We start from the raw sequence: 19,259 nt of genomic DNA on the forward strand, positions 1-19,259 counted from the left end.
ACAGCTGTGTACATGCACACATAGGCAATACAGAACTAATAGTGGGGGAGAAAAATGGTCTAAAGAAAACATTTGCAGGCAATAATGGAGGGAAAAATCTAGGGATTAATGAATTTCCATCCCACCTTTCATTTTTACTTCAAACACATTAAAATACACTGAACTTGGGATTGTGAATATGCTGTGTAGAACTGTAATACTGTGTATTACACAGTATTTCCCCATTATGCAATGGAGAACTTTCTCTCAATGGGGACAGGTGAGTGAGTCAGTCTGATGGGAAGCCATCAACAACCTGACTGTTCTGTGATGTCTTCCTTGAGGAGATCCAGGAACCAGCTCGGAGTCTTCCGATCTCTAGCTGCACAAGCCCCTGTGCACACTTGGGAACACAAGAAAAGAACAGAAGTGAAAAACAGTAGCATTTATGTTCTAAGTTATCACAGCAGAGCCTCCACTCATTTCTGCAACCAAGATTTGTAAATGAGTGATGAAAGCAAAGGAAAAGAGAAAATTTAGGAATAAAAAAAAATTAAGACAAAATAACAAAAATTTATCAACTCAGTGGTATTCATCTCATGACTTCATGACATCTTTAAATGTGTTAAAAAGATTACATTTCAATCTACCTCTTTTCTAATAAAAGTATTTGTGAGCAGTGAAATAACTAAAAAAAGTGGTGAGAAGGAAGACAGAAAAAACAAAGGTAGAAGTAATCTACAAATACACATCCTCTTGAGTAATAACTGACAGTGACTATATTAGAAAATCAGAATTTAAATATAAACAAAATTCATTTGTCTTGCAAAAACTTCCACAGCTATTTGTAAAATAGAATAAAATGCACCTGTTTATAGTTGAATGGAAATTTATGAGAATTTTTATTAACCAGTTTCTTCCAAAGGAAGTAGGGTTCATGTGGCAGAGATACTTAGAAGTGAATTTAAATTCTTTTTCTTTGCGACAGAGACAGAGAGAGGGACAGACAGACAGGAAGGGAGAGAGATGAGAAGCATCAATTCTTCGTTGTGGAATTCATCAATTCTTAGTTGTTCATTGATTGATTTCTCATATGTGCCTTGGCTGGGGGCTACAGCAGACCAAGTGACCCCTTGCTCAAGCCAGCGACCTTGGGCTCAAGCTGGTGAGCTTTGCTCAAACCAGATGCGCTCGTGCTCAAGCTGGCGACCTCGGGGTTTTGAATCTGGGTCCTCCGTGTCCCACTCCAATGCTCTATCCACTACGCCACTGCCTGATCAGGCTGAAAGTGAATTAAAAAAACATACACACACACAAATTTATTGATTAATTTTACAGAGAGAAAGAGAGAGAGAGAGAGAGAGAGAGAGAGAGAAAGAACCATCGATTAGCTGTTCCACTTATTTATGCATTCATTCGTTGATTCTTGTATGTGCTCTGATTGGGGTTGAACCCGCTACCTTGGCATATCAAGATGATACTCTAACCAACTGAGTTACCCAGCCAGGGTGGAAGTGAATTTTGAACCTGAACATCTCTACAACTTCAGGGAAAGACTGCTTGCATGGTAGGAAACCCACTCAAGGAGAGCAATGTGATCTTGGGCATGCCATTCTAGTTTTCAAACTTTCTTGTGAAATGGAGGAATTGGTCTAGATAATCTTTAATACTCCAAGTGATAAAAGCTGGATTTGATGAATCCACAGTAATAATGCTCCATGACATGGCCCTAGAGGAAGGAGGATGAATTTTGTGACTCCAGCAGATCCCACCTAATCAAATTCATTTAGAGAACAATTGTGGATACTTGTAGTTCTTACAATTATGAAAATATAGCTTAGAAATCCCAACGTAGGGTTTTCTTCAGGCCTGCTAGTCAAAGTATAACAGCTTTCTTTTGAAGCTATTCCTGGTTGATTAAAATAATCAGATTAGATTTCTACTAAAGAGTAGAGTCAGCATATCATCCAATCTATTTTGTAAACCAGATTAGAACCGTTCACACTGGACTGGAGCTGTGCAGCTAGGCAGAAAGCAGCCCAGGGACTCACCTTGAGGACGGTGGCCACTGTCTCTTGTGAGGCATTTCTCATGTCCTCCCCATTCACAGACAAGATCTGATCTCCCTGAATCAATCTCCCATCAAGGTCTGCAGCTCCACCTTTCACGATGTCAGAAATGAACACTCCGTTTCCATTTCTGTGAATACCAAAAAGCAGTGGGTATTGGCACAACTTAATATTCTTTTATTAAATCTGAGATTACTGACAGCCTACATCACTAAGTCCTACAACTTGGAGACAGGCCTTAAAAAGCGATCTCATCTAACAGTATCCACTAACTGCCCGAATAATAAATGACAGAGTGCTCACCCTTTGAATAGTTTTTGCTATTTATGCTGCCTATTGTAATATTCACTTTTATTGGCCCAGGGGCATAATTTCTTCAAGAAGATAATTTTAGTAAAAAAAATGGAAATTCACTTTAAAAAGTGAAGTTAATCACTCTGAAAAGATACAGGTTATTTCCTTGGAGATAAGTTCAGTTATTATCACCTGATCTATTTCTAGTCTCTTTCTCATGCTCCACTTTCTGGATGTTGCTATTTCAAGGTTTTAATTATATTTATTTGACGAATAAATAAGTAGATTTATTTAATAAAATAGATTATTAATAAAAAATTCAGAGGTTAAAACAGGTAGATCTTGAAAAGTTTCCCTCTCCCTCTGTCCCCTGGCCCCCAAGTTTACTTTTCAGAGGTAACCACGGTAACCCAATTCTTGGGTATCTCCAAGAGACAGTCTATGTACAGTGGTCCCTTGTCTATCACGGGGGTTAGGTTCCAGAACCCCCCGCAATAGGCGAAAATCCGCAAAGTAGCGACCTTATATTTATTTTATTATTTATATATATTTTAAGGCTTTATAAACCCTCTCCAAATTCTTAGAAACCTTTCCCACACTGTTACTAACTTTTCCCACACTCTTATAAACACTTCCTATGCTTTTTTACTGCAACATTAAAATAACAAATATATAAAAATAACTATATACCGCAAAATCCCACGATATAGCAGAAAATCTGCGCACAAAATTAGATATATATACTATTTAAAAATTGGCAATACAACAAGACCGCAAAAAGTGACCCGCGATATGGCAAGGGATGACTGTGTACACAAGCAGATGCATGTGTGTACAGTGCACATATGTGTGAACAGATAGATACACATGCAAATACATTTTTTCTCTCTCCAATTTTGTTTTAACTTTGTTTTTTCATTTAATACACCTTGTCAATTGGTCTTTATTGGCACTTGGAGCTTCCTCATTGTTTTTTGGGGTTTTTTGGGGGGGGTTTCTTTACAGAGAGAGACAGACATATAGGAAGGGAAAGAGATGAGAAGCATCAATTCTTCATTGTGGCACTTTAGTTGTTCATGGATTGCTTTCTCTTAAGTGCCTTGACTTGGGGCTCCAGCTGAGCCAGTGACCCTTGCTCAAGCCAGTGACCTTACGGCTCAAGCCAGCAACCATAGGGCATGTCTATGATCCCACGCTCAAGGTGAATGAGCCTGTGCTCAAGCCAGCAACCTTAGAGTTTCAAACCTGGGTCCTCAGCGTCCCAGGCCAATGCTCTATCCATTACGCCACCACTTGGTCAGGCTTCTCATTTTTTATGGCTGTATACTATTTCATGGATGTTCATTAATTTCACTTATCAGTAAACTATTGATATATAAATAGGTTATTTCCTCTTTCAGCTATTGCAAACAAGTTGCAATAAATAACACATATACAAGCATATATTTAGGATAAATTCCTAGTTGTAAAATTGCTAGTCAAAGAATTGTAAATTTTGAGAGCTTATATCATATATCTATCTGATCCTTTACAATGGAACTTTTTGTGCTAAGGAATATCAGTGTTCCTTTAAAAAATGCAACTTAATAAAAAAATGCAACTTAAAATCCTGGTGTTGTATGACTATTTCATCAATCTACTATGAGACAATAAAGTGAAAGTGTTACTCTAAGTGGAATCTTCCAGGCACATGCATGTGTCACAACAAGAAAGCAAAATTTAGTGTGGGCTCTGTCAGTTGCTCTGCATCCCAATGTGCATTGACTGTTTAGAAAATGAGTCTCAGCTTTTATTTTTCGGTTTTGTAATGCATTTTCAGAGTGATAGTTTTATGGTCCTGAGGTAAAAATGCGATCATGATTGCACAGTCCCTGGCACAAACCAGTTCTCAAAAATAGTTAATATTTTTATTTTAATAACAGCTTGGACTGTTGGAAAAAAGCACTAGGCTAGTCATCAGAGGTCTATGAGGGCACAGGACATAATATATATAAAATCAACTTGCATAATATATATAAAATAAGAAGATGATGGACACCACGAAAGGCCATACTGCAGTGCCACCTGAAAACTCTGCCCCCTACTGGAGTGAATACACACTAGATGTCTGGAGCCAGGAAACCATGGAAGCTAGAATTGCAGTTTCAAGATATTGCCTAATTCACTGCAAGAGAAATTTGCTAATATTATCTAGAACAATTACTATAATTCCATCATATGGGTAAGCAGCATAAACTTCAAAAATATAGCCTCGCCATCAGGATCTACCTACATTTTGGGTGCAAGTTATTGTGTTGGGAGACATCTTTCTTAACAGAAAACCACTATCATAAAAATTTATGTGTCCCTCAACTACGTCTACTCAGCTAGTTTTAGTAACCCCTCAAGTAGATTTAGTAACACAGTATAAAATTAATATGACACTCCACAGCAAAGCAATTTTGTTAACCCAAGATTGCACAAATCTATCTCTTGATATTAGCTGTTTCTTGGGTATCGTTGCTTTAATTAACCCCTGTAAGCCTGAGATCTAAGTGACTCCAAAGAGAAAGAACTTTGCTGACTGTTTTTACTCTATATGGGCAAAGTCTGAACAGTATGGGTTGATCTTACCCCCTCAAAACGTCTTGAAAAAGCATTTTTTGGGGGTAGGATCTTGTTTAGAAATATGACCTATTTGTTCATAAATATGTTAATTTTATAAATTGTATTATTTGCTTATATAAGCATTAGATTTTAGAACTCTGAAGAAAAGGGCCAGTCAATTCTGACTTGCACAGAATTTTTTTTTTTTTTTTTTTTTTACCGTTTTCCAACGATGCTCAGGCCCAGTCCTCGTCCAGCCTTCTTCTGCAGGTCTATAGGGAAAAACTCCAGGTTCTCCTCGTCCCTGTAGTGGGCTTCGTCCCTGTACACCACCAGCCGCACCTTCTGCGGGGTCTGCCTCAGGGCTGTGATGGCTTCTTCGTGGCTGGCACTCCTCAGGTCAACCCCATTAACCTGGAACAACAGGCATCTGAGATGGGCTGGTGATAGCAGGGGCCGCTCTCCTGCTCTGTCTGCTGGGGCTCCTTGACCCAACTGGTGAAAAACCTCTAGAAATTTCCAGCCTTTTCCAAAGCACACAGGTAGTGACCACTAGCAGTCATAGGTGCTTCAAATATAAAGGAGGTGACCCTTATACTCCCCCACCCCAAATAAGCATAGAGGCAGGTTGGTACACATGATAATGCAGTTTTGCATAGCTGTGAACTTTACTATGGAGCCAACACAAGAGAGCGAGGGCAGGGACTAACTGGCTTATTTAACTGAGGTCAAAAAGAAAATAAGTATTAGTGTTTGGTCAGCATTTTTAGACTTAGTTTGCTTACTGAACCTGACATCCTCACTTTCAACTGCTGACATCACAACTACTTCAGAAGAGGCTAGAGGAAATGAGAGACCATTATTTCCAACAGTGTCAAAGCCCCACTGAAGTCCATTCATTTGAATGTGGGCAAGTCACGGAACATCTATTTCCTTGTCTGTTAAATGGAGCTCACAGCCAAGTTATTTATATTTTGCTTAACAAGTACTTATGCAGAGCTTGTGTATTATCCCGTTAGGAATATTTACTTCTTTTAATCCTTATACTGATTTTCTGGAGTAAATGTTACCATATTACAGATGAGGAAACTGAGGCATGGAGAGGTTAAGTGACATGACCAAAGTTGCAGAGTGAGCAGGTAGAGGAGCCAACATTTGGACTATTTTTTCAGAAATTTACTCTCAGAATGGGTTATTAGAGTAGAGCTCATGCCACAGGAAAAGCCAAGTAATGATGTGTGTTAGTGAATTTGACACAAAGGAGGAATTGAGGGGCAGAGTAGCCCTGGACTCAGAGGAAGAGAGTCACGGTCACTCCCTCAAGGTCAAAGCAAGGAAGAGTGAAACACAGGGAAGGATGGGCTCTGGCCATGCATGGCCAGGGGGATGGCAGAGTGGAAGAATTCCCTTATGATGGTGGCTCCACCCATGTTCTGGTCCAGCCCTCTGTGTACTGGGCAGGTCAAGCCTACCTCTCTGGACCTGCATTCCTTCCTCTGTACAGTGTGGGGCTGGCCTGAGGCTTTTCCAATTATAATATGCCAAAGACTAAGGGCTCTTGTCATAAAGAATGGTGAAAAAGAAGGAAGAAAAGAGGAATAAACCCCTCTTGGAGAAGATGAGTTTTGAGCTGTTACTTAAAGCTGATTCTGTCAGCCAAGAAAATGTTTAAAAGCCTAATTTTCAAGCTACTTTCTTTTCTGGCATATCCAGTGCTCAGATGAACTATACCTAGAATAATAGTGGTTAAGTCTGGGTTTTGGATATAGACAGACTTCAGTTTGAGTGCTTATTCCAACTTAACTACGTGAAACCTTAAGTAAATTACTGAAGCTAAGCTTTAACTGTGCCATCTATGAATTGGGCATGATAATATTTACTTAGTATTGTGAGGACTAAATGAAATAAACCCTGTAATGCATTCGGCACAGGGCTTGGCACACGGTTAAGCTTGATGTAAGTTATAAGCTGATATTTTACAAGGAATTGAGGCAATGGTATTCAGGGCTGTTTTCTCTCAACACCAGCATTTCCTGTTCCTTTAGGCTCATGAATGCATTCTCATTGTTGAGGTAAACCCACAGCACAAAGGGGAGAACAATGTCTCCAGAAAATGTGGCTGAGCTGATTATTTTCTTGTATTCCAATAGGTGGCACACAAGACCACTTCTGTTACTCAGTTGAAACAAGGTTACCTCCATCGAGTGAAGGTGAATTCTTCAAGCCTCTAAAATACCTTTTGAAAGACCCTAACAAGTATATTTTCAATTAAAAGCATTGTAATTAAACTCTTATTCTACAAAAGTAATTTATGCTCAATTCCAGCCTCAAGATGTCTGCTCCAAGTTTAGTTTTCATTTCCTCTTCTGCTTATCAAGAGATACCACTAAATGTACAATAGTCATAAGAGAAATATTGCTGTGTGGCTAGAATATTGTGACGTGATGTATTACCCTAAGTGCCTTACAGAAGCACTATATGCATTATTTAGAGCAGTGGTCCCCAGCCTTTTTTGGGCCACGGACCAGTTTAATGTCAGAAAATATTTTCACGGACTGGCCTTTAGGGTTGACGGATAAATGTACCACGTGACTGAGACAAGCGTCAAGAGTGAGTCTTAGACGGATGTAACAGAGGGAATCTGGTCATTTAAAAAAAATAAAACATTGTTCAGACTTAAATATAAACAAAATGGAAATAATGTAAGTTATTTATTCTTTCTCTGCGGACCGGTACCAAATGCCCCACGGACCGGTCCCGGTCCCTGGCCCGGGGGTTGGGGACCATGATTTAGAGCATTGTTTGTAGGCCCTGGTCAGTTGGCTCTTGGTAGAGTATCAGCCTGGCATGTGAATGTCCTGGGTTTGATTCTGCATCAGAGTACTCAGGAGAGGCAACAATCTACTTCCTCACCTCTGCCCCTACATCTCTCTCTCTCTCTTCCCCTCCCGCAGCCCTGGCTCAACTGGTTTGAGTGCATCGGTCCCAGGCACTGAGGAGGGCTCTGTGGAGCCTCCACCTCTGGTGCTAAAAATGGCTCAGTTGCGAACAGGGCCCCAGATGGGCAGAGCATTGGTCCAGATGAGGGTTGTCAGGTGGATCCCAGTCAGGGCACATGTGGGAGTCTGTCTCTCTATTTCCCCTCCTATCGCTTTGAAAAAAAGAAGAAAGGAAAAAAAGAACATTGACTGTAGAGGGGTAGGAGTGGTAAGGGCAGGGCTCCCTGTTTGAGTAGAAGGGCCAGCAAAATCCCCAGTTATCAATGAGAATGCATCACATCCCATGGGTAGGACGGTCATGTGGGAAAGTGGGTGAATTGTTGCTCTAGAAGGAAAGAATAACCAAACTAGGGCAGCAATTCCTCATTATTTTATTCCACAGGGAAAACCAGGAATTAGCTCTCTACTCTTTCTGCTACCACGTGCAGAAATAGAAGGGAATAGTGTAAGAAGGGGTAAAGTCAAAAGTGGAACTGACCCTAAAACGAGAACAAGAAAGAAGCTAGCTAGCCCATGCCGATCATAGAGGCATGCATCTTGCCATGCTAAAAAAGTTATCTGACTATATCTTTGTAAATCTGGCTTTCCTAAGTTTAACATGAGGATTGTATTAAAACCATGGAAGGCTAGCTTCTATAATGCAGAGGACACTCATGAACAGAAAGGCCATTGTTTGGAAAAAGCATCAATGTAGACTTGCCTTCTTTCATGGTCTCAAAATACACAAAAGACCAAAGCAGGCCTGTCTTCTCCTCAAGGCCACCTGCCGGCCCCAGTCGGATTAGCACTGTGATGCATCTGTACCCAGCACCCACAATTACTTGGTCAAACTGAGAGCTATCTTTCTTAACTAAACACATGATATGCTCCTGCAGACTAGATCCTGTCTGGGGTAAGAGCAGAGCCTGTCCTGGCCATCTCTAATGAGAAGTGTAGACTACCTGTCCACACTGGGTACAATAATTTGGCTAGATGCCAGAAAGTGGTTTATTTAACCTTTCAAATTCTTCTTCTACTTAAAACAAATCTGTTTTCTTTATGCTAACCTGTCCTGAGTGTTCATCTGTATGTGAATATACTTTATGGGAGAGAGCAGCTACAGCTGAGGGTCTATTCAATACAAATAGATAGTTAAATTTTTTTACTGAGGTTTAACTGTTAGAAAATAAACTATACCTATTTAAAATGTACAATTGGTAGTGTGAATTCATACCAGTACAACCAATGCCACAATCAAAATAATGCACATATTTAGTTTCAAGCAATCACATAGAATAATTTGTGGGCTTACAAATCAAGTAAGTATCAAGGCAGGCATGCATCTGTATTCTCTTGCATATTCAATCTATTCACCTTCTAAAGCCAATTATGACATGACCAGTTAATTAGAAAATCTAGGGAGAAAAAACACCCTAAAACTCCTGACCATTAAAAAATGGTGTATGCTAAAGCAGTCAAGCCAATTCCCAAAGAGGCCTCACTTATTTTTCTAACCTCATACACTTGTAACTTAAATGAATGCACTGGGAATACGTCCTAATCCAATGATAAAGCACAGTAGAGGCCCACAGAGAAATCCTGTAACTTGCCCTGAATTTAATTTGTAGTCAGCTTGGCCTCTCTTTTAACTCCTTCTTGCCTATATTTTCTGCCCTTAATTATATCTCTGGTTTCATCTTGGGAGGCAGACTTGAACTACCAAAGGGAAAAATAAAATTCTATGATGTCATTCATAATGTGCTATATTAAAGTTGCAAAGCAAAAATGCACATGCCCACCATAAAATGTTAACTACTCAATTAAATTCATCCAATGAAAGAAATAAATGTTGCCTAAAGGTTTCACACCATTGAAAAAACTCTTTAGTTCCACCTACCAGAACGCCTGGCATTGACTTTCCATTCATCCGTTCCCCTCCTCAGACACTGCCTGCCTTGCCACTTTTTAAAGGCTTTAACGCCCTTGCTAAATGAGAGTCCATTTGAAAGAGGCAAGTTAAGCATTTCAGTTTTTAATAAGTACCATATACCACCTAAAGGGAAAAGAGTCAACATTTTCATCAACGTAGAAAACAAAAGTGGCAAGGCCTCGACCTCCATTTGACTTAAAGATTTATTAGGAATAAGGAAATAATACTTAAGGTTACAGTAAAGTCTTTAAAATGTCAGGGGTGCATGCTTAATGTATCCAGGGTGAGGCAAAAGTAGGTTTACAGTTGCCTGTATGGAAAAATAGTACAATAATTAATAAATAATAATGTAAGAATAAACTCTGTGTTTCGTGTACTCACAACTGTAAACCTCCTTCCGCCCCAGCCTAAATGTGCTTTAGGAGGGAATTTAGTAAGGCATAATGGGAGGCAAAAATAAATCAAATTGTAATACTATACCATCTCATTTGACATTAAGATTGTAGGACCATAAATCGTACTTCTCCCCTGAATTAAAAAATGTTTTCACAGACAGATTTAGATTGATAACCTGTCATGATTCTAATGACAGTTACTCAATATACTTTAAAAACAGGAAAAAAAACAAGGTACATGTTTTCCTAAGTGGGAGAGAAATAAGTGAGGGTATCGTTAAGGAGAGGACAGTGAGCAGGTAAGTTGATTTTGTGGATTAAGCTCAGTAACCAGATGATATTTTACTGGTACAAAATAAAATTCATAATCATATACCTCTAATATCTGGTCACCAGCCCAAAGTCTTCCATCTCTGGCTGCAGCTCCTTCCTCATAGACTTCATGTATAACTATAGCATCCTATAAAAAGCAAATTCTTATTAATTTTCAGCAACCACAATTGCTTCCTTAAGCAAACCACCAAACCATACGCGGCAACCTATAATTTACTATTTGTTAATAATGTGATATTTTATTTGACCTAAAGATAAACACAATACACAGTTATGACATATTCAGAGGAATAATTAACTTTTCCTAGGTTTATTATTTCATTCCTGTACGGCCAGTAGTCACAGCCATCGTGGCCATGCACACGCAGGCTCACATTAGATTCGGGCAGATGGTAAAGAAACAGTGCAGTCCAAAAATGGTGGGCCATTCCTTTATTCAAGTCTTGCACCAGCAAACGAGTAACACACAGGGAAAACACTTCCCTTTCACTCAGGGCTCCCAAAGCCACTGACACATTCTCCGTTTCCACAACCGGGAGAATCTTCTCCTGTTCCTCCTAGAATCAAAGGCCCCCAAACCTCAGTAGGGCTCCCAAAGCCCCTCAGCTCTGGTTCCCCATCTGTACAGCTCCTCTTTCTCTGAGCAAACTGGCTTCTTCCTCAGCACCCTGCATTCCCTCTGCTCTCACTCTGCAAACATGGCTTCTCCCTCTCTCTTCAAAACTTTCTGGTGTGTAAACCTCTCCAGCAAACATTAGCAAAACAATGGCCCCTCCCATGTAGAAAGGTCATTTGTAATCAACTGCCCTGCTCTGAGGGCAAGCACACACATGGCTGCCCAGCGCCATTTTAAACAATAAAAGTGAGCAAACTCAAAAAAATATAAATTTTATAAACTCATTTGCCCAACAATTCCTTTAGGCCTGGCTTTGCCTAATATTTCAAGCTCAACTTCCCCCATATGTTTTACTGTAAACCCTGTACACTGCTGCTGTGTATAAACTTGAGGTGAACTATATGTCATTCTTACTTATATTTTATGGTATATTTAGAAACATGGTTTCAGCTATTTATTGGTATTCAAGGATTTGGCATAGATGTGTGGCCTGATGAAGGTGGTTTGTCAGGCCTCATTACTTGGGCAATTAAAGAAAAGGACTTAGTGGAATGAACTGTCTCCGGACAGCGCATGGAGTAAGGGAAAGGGCATTCATGGTCCTAATTGTAGGACAGCTATAGATCTGAATCCTGACTCTGCCGTTGTGGGCCTTGGGGCAAATGAACTACTGAACTTAGCATTCTGAGTTTTTCTCATTTATGAGCCATAAAAATAAGACAATAGCGAAGGAGGTAAGCTCTGGTTGAAGAGGACTGTGTTTCATAGTTAATGAATTTAAAAAGAATTTGTATCTCTTCAAATTAGTCATCATAATTGTGTTTTTATCATCATCAAAATACCAGGTACTAATGTAAAGGCCTCATGCTCTATCCCAGGGCACAGGAAACACAGAAGGAGCCTGCCTCCCACACCAGTCCCTCAGTGACACTCCCCAGAGATAAGCACCACCAACAGTTTTATCAGGCTCCCTCAGAGCATTTAAATCTACACACCCAAACCTTTTTATTTTTTTATTTTTTTTTCATTTTTCTGAAGTTGGAAACAGGGAGAGACAGTCAGACAGACTCCCGCATGCGCCTGACCGGGATCCACCCGGCATGCCCACCATGGGGCACCGCTCTGCCCACCAGGGGGCGAGGCTCTGCCCATCCTGGGCGTCGTCATGTTGCGACCAGAGCCACTCTAGCGCCTGGGGCAGAGGCCAAGGAGCCAACCCCAGCGCCTGGGCCATCTTTGCTCCAATGGAGCCTTGGCTGCGGGAGGGGAAGAGAGAGACAGAGAGGAAAGTGCAGTGGAGGGGTGGAGAAGCAAATGGGCGCTTCTCCTGTGTGCCCTGGCCGGGAATCGAACCTGGGTCCTCCGCACACTAGGCCGACGCTCTACCGCTGAGCCAACCGGCCAGGGCCCACACCCAAACCTTTTTATGTTGGGGGGAGACTACTTAAAAAATACAAATGGACTTTGTTCACACAGTTTTTCTCCCTCATGCTGAGCAAGTAGTCAAGCTTTAAAATTTCTTGCCTCGGGGATTTTGTGGAGCTGCAAACTGAAGCAACCAGAAGTCATTGATTCTTTCTGTTGTTTATAAAATGGATGGGGACTGAAAAGATGTTGAATGGATTATGCTAGCTGTCTCAGAGGGCTGCTAGGAGAGGAAAAAAGCTTTTGAGTGGACACTAGAAACAGATTTATGGTCCTATGAGAAGTGAGGATGGGAGCCCTGCGTGCCCAGTGCCCACCCATTCCCCACTCCCTCTGCCCACCGTGCACATGAGTGCATGCGCACACACACATTGCAATAACCCACAGACAATGGTCAAGAGGGGCAGGCTCTAGGTATAAGGATTTGCCTTGAAAGAAGTCTCATGTCGCAAGCGCTGGGGCCTAAAAGAGTCAGGACTTCTGGTCTTGAAGAGATCATGTAGGCTTGGATGCCTATGGGCTTGATGTTTTCCAGGGTGGACTGATGACAATGACCAAGGGGTCAATGCATGTCTGAGAGCTTTGGGAAGAAACAAGAATCCTGAGAGTTAACAACCACCAAAATGACTGAGGTTGAATTATGCCTTAGTCCAGATGTATGGAGCCTCAGAATTAGAATTAAATTAACATTAATAAAGAAATGAAATATTTATTGCAAAAATATAGCAAACAAGACAGGAAAAGACAACAACAAACCAATCTACTTCCTTAAAAAACAATTCCTACGCAAATTTTGGAATAGAGAAGCAACAAGAGAAAATGAAGAGGTCTACAACCATATAACCCCTCTGGATTCCAAATACCTTTACAATATTAAATACTTTCATTTTATCACTGCCCAATTCTGAAAACACTCTTTATTACAGCAATTAGAGAGGCAGTCCCCAAGAGCCAGGAACAGTTCCTCGATCCAGACGATTTACATCGCAGATTCTGTACCATCAACAGATTTAGACCATTCTTTGTTGTAACTGACTTATGAAATTTCCAGACCCCGGGAGCCTTTACACTGCCAAGAATTTGTTCCTCTGAACTGTTTCAGGGAAATGGTTTTGAGGAAACTTGCTGGGTCAGTGACTTGAAGTGATCCCAGCACTGCCAAGGTGACACCAAGGGACATTTTTATGAAGGTGGTGCAGGCAGAAACTATTGCAAGCTCCTGGTAATACCCTAATGCAGTGGTTCTCAAACTTTTTGAAGTTGGGGCACATTTAAAATCCTATAAATAATTGTAGGCAAACTATATACAAATTTCTGAGAAATATTTTATATAATAATTAAGTCAAATATTAAAGAAAAAATAAAGTCCAAGTGTGCTTTTATGGTAATTAAACAAAATAAATATGACAAAATTAAATTTATTCTGACATTAAAAAACATTTTGATGTTAGATTTTTTGTTATGCTTTTTAGAATTCATAATAAAGAGGGGTTAAAAAATGACAAAAAAGTTATCTTTATATATATATATATATAGATACATTTTTAGTAAGATTTAGTAAATTTGGCAGGTCCCTGCATGAATACATTAAGTTTTTTTATTCTTGTGTTTATGAGAAACATAAGCCTGATGTGTCCTAGAGATTTCTTCAATGTTTGGGCATATATTTGAAAGGCAAACTCTCATTTCCTTGTCAATACATTGAAGAATTCCTCTCTTTTTACTCTTAACTGCGTTGAGTGCAGAAAACACCCACCATACATATCATCTTAACTTTACACCAAACAAAGGATAGAAGAAACTTGCCTCCAGTCTTTCTGGAGAACATGGGGGGTAGTGTAAACAATCCAGCACCACAGCTTAACAGCTTTTTGCAACCTAATCAGGCAAGTGAGGTAGGGGGTTGGGCAGACTGTCAGCTTATAGCTAATTCCCCACACCTCTGTCCCCCAAAATCTAAACTCCAAAAACCCTGTTGGTTTTTGGTCCCTAACAGGCACATATTTCTTTGGAATACCATAGGGCGCACCTGGAAATCTTCTAGGGCGCACACTTTGAGAACCACTGCCCTAATGTCATGCTGGTTTGTTTTCAGTTTGGTGGTCAACATCCCATCCTTGCTGGATGGGGAAAATCAGACTGAACTCATACTACACATGGTTTTTACAAAGCTTAATTTTCAGCATAAACTCCTTTGATCTCAGAACATTACAAAAGTCAAATGGGAAATTTCTCTTCATTCATACTCAAAAGAAAGAAAAAGACCCCATAAAGTTTTTATTCCATAAAAGTGGCCTGAATTCTTATACTTCCTGGGTGCTCAATAAACTATTATACATAAAAATATACTGTTAATAGTCTCAAATAAATGCCAAACTCACTGCCAATGATCTGTTTTTGGTCCATGAGTCTTTCTGTATGAAAGACTTCCCATTATTTCTTTCATTTTGCTTGACTATGCTCTGATTTCTCTTAATTATTAGGGAAAATACAAGAGAACCTGACACACTCTGTCTTATCAATAGAAAAAGACCACATTTCTCATGATGTGCCCTGGTGTGGTTCTGGACAGTTCCTTAACTTGGGCTGACAGAGGTAAGAGGTGGAAACTAAGACTTAAATGGAAATATGGGCAGGTGAATTGAAAAAAAAAAAAAAAGAATTTGATTTAATCTTCAAAAGTTATATAGTTCATAGGGTAGGACAGAATAGTAAAACAGATACTAGATTGGGATATATTAAGCATCTATTTGACAAGGCTAGATTAAAATCTTACTTCTGGCACCATACATAATTATTACAACATTACTGACTGTATTCCCCATGCTGTACTTTACATTCCCATGACTGTGCTGGAACTACCAATCTGTATTTCTCAATTTCTTCACCTCTTTCAGCCAGTCCCCAAACTCCCAGCCCTTCTGAAAATCATCAGTCTGTTCTCTGTTATCTGTGAGCCTGTTTTTATTGTTTGTTATATTATTCTTTAGAGTCCACATATAAGTAAAGTCATATGATATTTGTCTTTCTCTGACTGACTTATTTCACTTATCCTACTACCTTTGAAATCCATTGACTGCAAACAATAATTGAAAAATATTTTAAAAAAATTTTACTTCTTGCTCATGAAAAATTGTAATTAGGTAAAATAATGGGTCATAAATGAAAGACTGACTTTCATTATTTTAAATAAAAAATTTTGAAGTTGATAATACCAATGATTTAAGAAAAATTTTCCATTGCTTGTCCTGGTGGTGGTGCAGTGGATAGAGTGTCAACCTGGGATGCTGAGGACCCAGGTTTGAAACCCCAAGGTCGTTTACTTGAGTATGGGTATACCAGCTTGAGCGTGGGATCATAAACATGACCCCATAGTTGCTGGCTTGAGCCCAAGGTCGCTGGCTTGAGCAAGGGGTTAATGGCTTGGCTGGACACTTCCCAAACTTATCAAGGCATGTATGACAAAGCAGTCAATGAATAACTAAAGTGCTACAACTACAAGTTGATGCTTCTCATTGCTCTTCCTTCCTGTCTGTTGGTCCATCTCTCTGTTTCTCTTTCTAAATAAATAAATATAAAAAAAATTAAAAATAAATTTTTTCATTGATCTGAGAGGGGGAGGGGGAGAGGGAGGGAAAGAGAGAGAGAAATAGAGGTAGAGAGAGAAACATTGACTCATTGTTCCACTTAATTGTGTCCTCACTGATTACTTTGTGTATGTGCCCTGACCAGGGGTTGAATCTGCAACCTCTGGCATGCCAGGTCAATGCTCGATCCACTGAGCTACCTGGCTAAGGCTGATACACGTGATTTTTATTTCCTTGTATGTCCTCCTAAATTTTAATGCTCTGAAGCTAGTTACGCAAAACCACTTGTTGGTAGAGCTCTGAGTGCCTCCTCCCCCACTAACCCTCCCTTCTGCATATTTAGATAACATTCCTTCACTCTAGAAAACGTCAGTGCCTCTTTCTATAAACACCAATGACTTCTTTTAAAACTCATCCATTCTAGAAGCAGTCTATTAACCATTTCCCTGGGGGTTGGTTGCTTATGGCTGTCGAGACAAATGATTATGAGGTCGGCCTCTGGAGTCAGACTTCTCGGTTTAAATCCTGGCCTTGCTACTTCTGGCCATGGGCCTTGGGAAGATTGTTAAACTCTCCAAGCCTTAGTGTCCTCATTTTTATATGGTTTTAACACAAGGCTTTATGTGCAGTGCCAGCACATAGTCAGGAAGTACGTCTCATTTATTTAACATTTATGTACTAAAGACCTTCCACACTTCCTGTTTGTGCCATTTAGTCCACATAACAACCAAGCAAGTTCAGTATTATTAGTCTCATTTACAATGAAGAAACAGAGGCTTAGAAGGGTTCAGAATTGACCAGATCTTTACAGCTTCGAAGGAGTGGAGTTTAATTCTACTCAAGACTGTTTAATGTCAAAGCTTGTGTACCTACCACTATAGCAAGATTCTCATCTGTTTTGAATATTTTATTTTGCACTTGTACAAAAGCTTATTTGGGATTTTCCATATGGCATCAATTCTGTTGAAATATTGTCTCTTCAACTCCATAGAAAAACCTTGAGGGCAGGAGCTGATCATTTTATAGAGAGTGAGCAAAAAGATGACTAGCGGAAGTAAAAACTGAAGCCTTTGGCTTAATGAGGTGGGGTGATGATCTATGGATTTCGCTTGCTTGTGTTGGTACATGATTAGGGGTTCTGCGCAAAGCACAATGGGTAAGTCTCTCCCCACCATAATACAGAATCTCTCTCTTAATTCCATTGTTATTCTTAATCCCTCCCTCCCTCCCTCCCTTCCTTCCATCCTTCCTCCCTTCTTTCCTTCCTCCAGGGGTCCCCAAACTTTTTACACAGGGGGCCAGTTCACTGTCCCTCAGACCATTGGAGGGCTGGACTATAAAAAAAACTATGAACAAATCCCTATGCACATTGCACACATCTTATTTTAAAGTAAAAAAACAAAACGGGAACAAATACAATATTTAAAATAAAGAACAAGTAAATTTAAATCAACAAACTGACCAGTATTTCAATGGGAACTATGGGCCTACTTTTGGCTAATAAGATGGTCAATGTGCTCCTCTCACTGACCACCAGTGAAAGAGGTGCCCCTTAGAAGAGCGGTGGGGGCCGGATAAATGACCTCAGTGGGCCGGGCTGTAGTTTGGGGACCCCTGCCTTCCTCCCTTCTTTCCTTTCCTTTCCATTCATCCATCCATTCATCTTTTCAGTCTGTGCACCCATTTTTCTACAGGAGCAGTTATAAAATGTTAAATACAAGTGATAAATTGATATTTAAAATAAAATGTTGTTCAGTCCAAGAAAATAGATTTCTCCTAATTAATGCATATAGACTTGAGAATCATTTACAGATGACCAAATATAATCAAAACTAATTTCCTCTTGATTGTTGTGTGACTTTCACTGGAACAACAGAAACTTAAGTAAGATGGTCTGTTTACTTACTGCCTGAAATGAGACTAACAATTGCCCTCTGGATACTCTAAATTACTCATTTGACTTGCCAACTCTAGAGACAGAAAACTGAAACAGTGAGTTGGAGAGTGTCTCAAATACAGTATAGGGCAGGGGTCCCCAAACTATGGCCCGTGGGCCACATGCAGCCCCCTGAGGCCATTTATCCGGCCCCCACCGCACTTCCAGAAGGGGCACCTCTTTCATTGGTGGTCAGAGAGAGGAGCATAGTTCCCATTGAAATACTGGTCAGTTTGTTGATTTAAATTTACTTGTTCTTTATTTTAAATGTTATATTTGTTCCCATTTTGTTTTTTTTACTTTAAAATAAGATATAAGATATGTGCAGTGTGCATAGGGATTTGTTCATAGTTTTTTTTATAGTCCGGCCCTCCAATGGTCTGAGGGACAGTGAACTGGCCCCCTGTGTAAAAAGTTTGGGGACCCCTGGTATAGGGGGTCCTCAGGTTATGATGCAGCTCCGTTCCTATGACAGTGATGTAACCTGAATTTTGGTGTAAGTTGAAACACACCCTAGCTTAAGTCACTTACTTACCCTAATATAGTTGTAAAATCATAATCTAAAACATAAAAACACAACTAAGCCACAAAAAAAGGGATATAAATATACTGTACTGGACACTGTACTGTGTATTCTGCCATGCGCAATCAAACTAGTTCGCCAACATAGTCTGTAAGTACTATGCTAATGGTGTAAGCTGAAACACTGTGTCTCAATTTTTTAAAGTTTTTATGGGAGTGAGCATTGTAAACTCGAAACGTTGTATCCAGAGTACCCCCTATACTGGGTTTTCCCTAAATAGAAGGGTCAGGAAGGATTTGAGAGATGTAGGAAGTCTTTTGTTTATAAACCTCTTCCACATCAGCTATGTCTGAAACACATTTAACTGAGAAAAATTCCTTTATTCCACAATTAGGGATATCATTAAGAAACAGACACCTAGGAAGGAGTTGGCTAGCAAATTCATCATGTTGTTGAAGGAACCACTGTTTTAATGTATCCCCTCCTAAAAGAATAGGTTCTTATTTACTTACTTATTTTTAAATTTTATTTATTACTTTTAAAGAGAGGATGAGAAAGAAGGCGAGAGGGAGAGGGGGGGGAGAGATAGAGAGAGAGAGTGAGAGTGA

General features: G+C 39.9%; 1 protein-coding gene across 10 annotated transcripts in view; it reads right to left on the minus strand.

Moving 5' to 3' along the window:
- Positions 1–19,259, minus strand: part of PATJ (PATJ crumbs cell polarity complex component) — a 418,144-nt gene that overhangs the window by 39,722 nt on the left and 359,163 nt on the right. For 9 of the 10 annotated variants that reach the window (XM_066269036.1, XM_066269031.1, XM_066269034.1 and 6 more), the window contains 4 exons: positions 10,608–10,691; positions 5,149–5,342; positions 2,031–2,178; positions 296–382 (listed from right to left, as the gene is read on the minus strand). In XM_066269036.1, the coding sequence (XP_066125133.1) occupies positions 296–382; positions 2,031–2,178; positions 5,149–5,342; positions 10,608–10,691 (513 nt within the window). The remainder of the gene's footprint in view (positions 1–295; positions 383–2,030; positions 2,179–5,148; positions 5,343–10,607; positions 10,692–19,259) is intronic. The other variant, XM_066269037.1, reaches the window with a different exon arrangement.

The sequence above is a fragment of the Saccopteryx bilineata genome, chromosome 3 (assembly GCF_036850765.1).
Source record: "Saccopteryx bilineata isolate mSacBil1 chromosome 3, mSacBil1_pri_phased_curated, whole genome shotgun sequence".
NCBI classification, from domain to species: Eukaryota; Metazoa; Chordata; class Mammalia; order Chiroptera; family Emballonuridae; genus Saccopteryx; species Saccopteryx bilineata.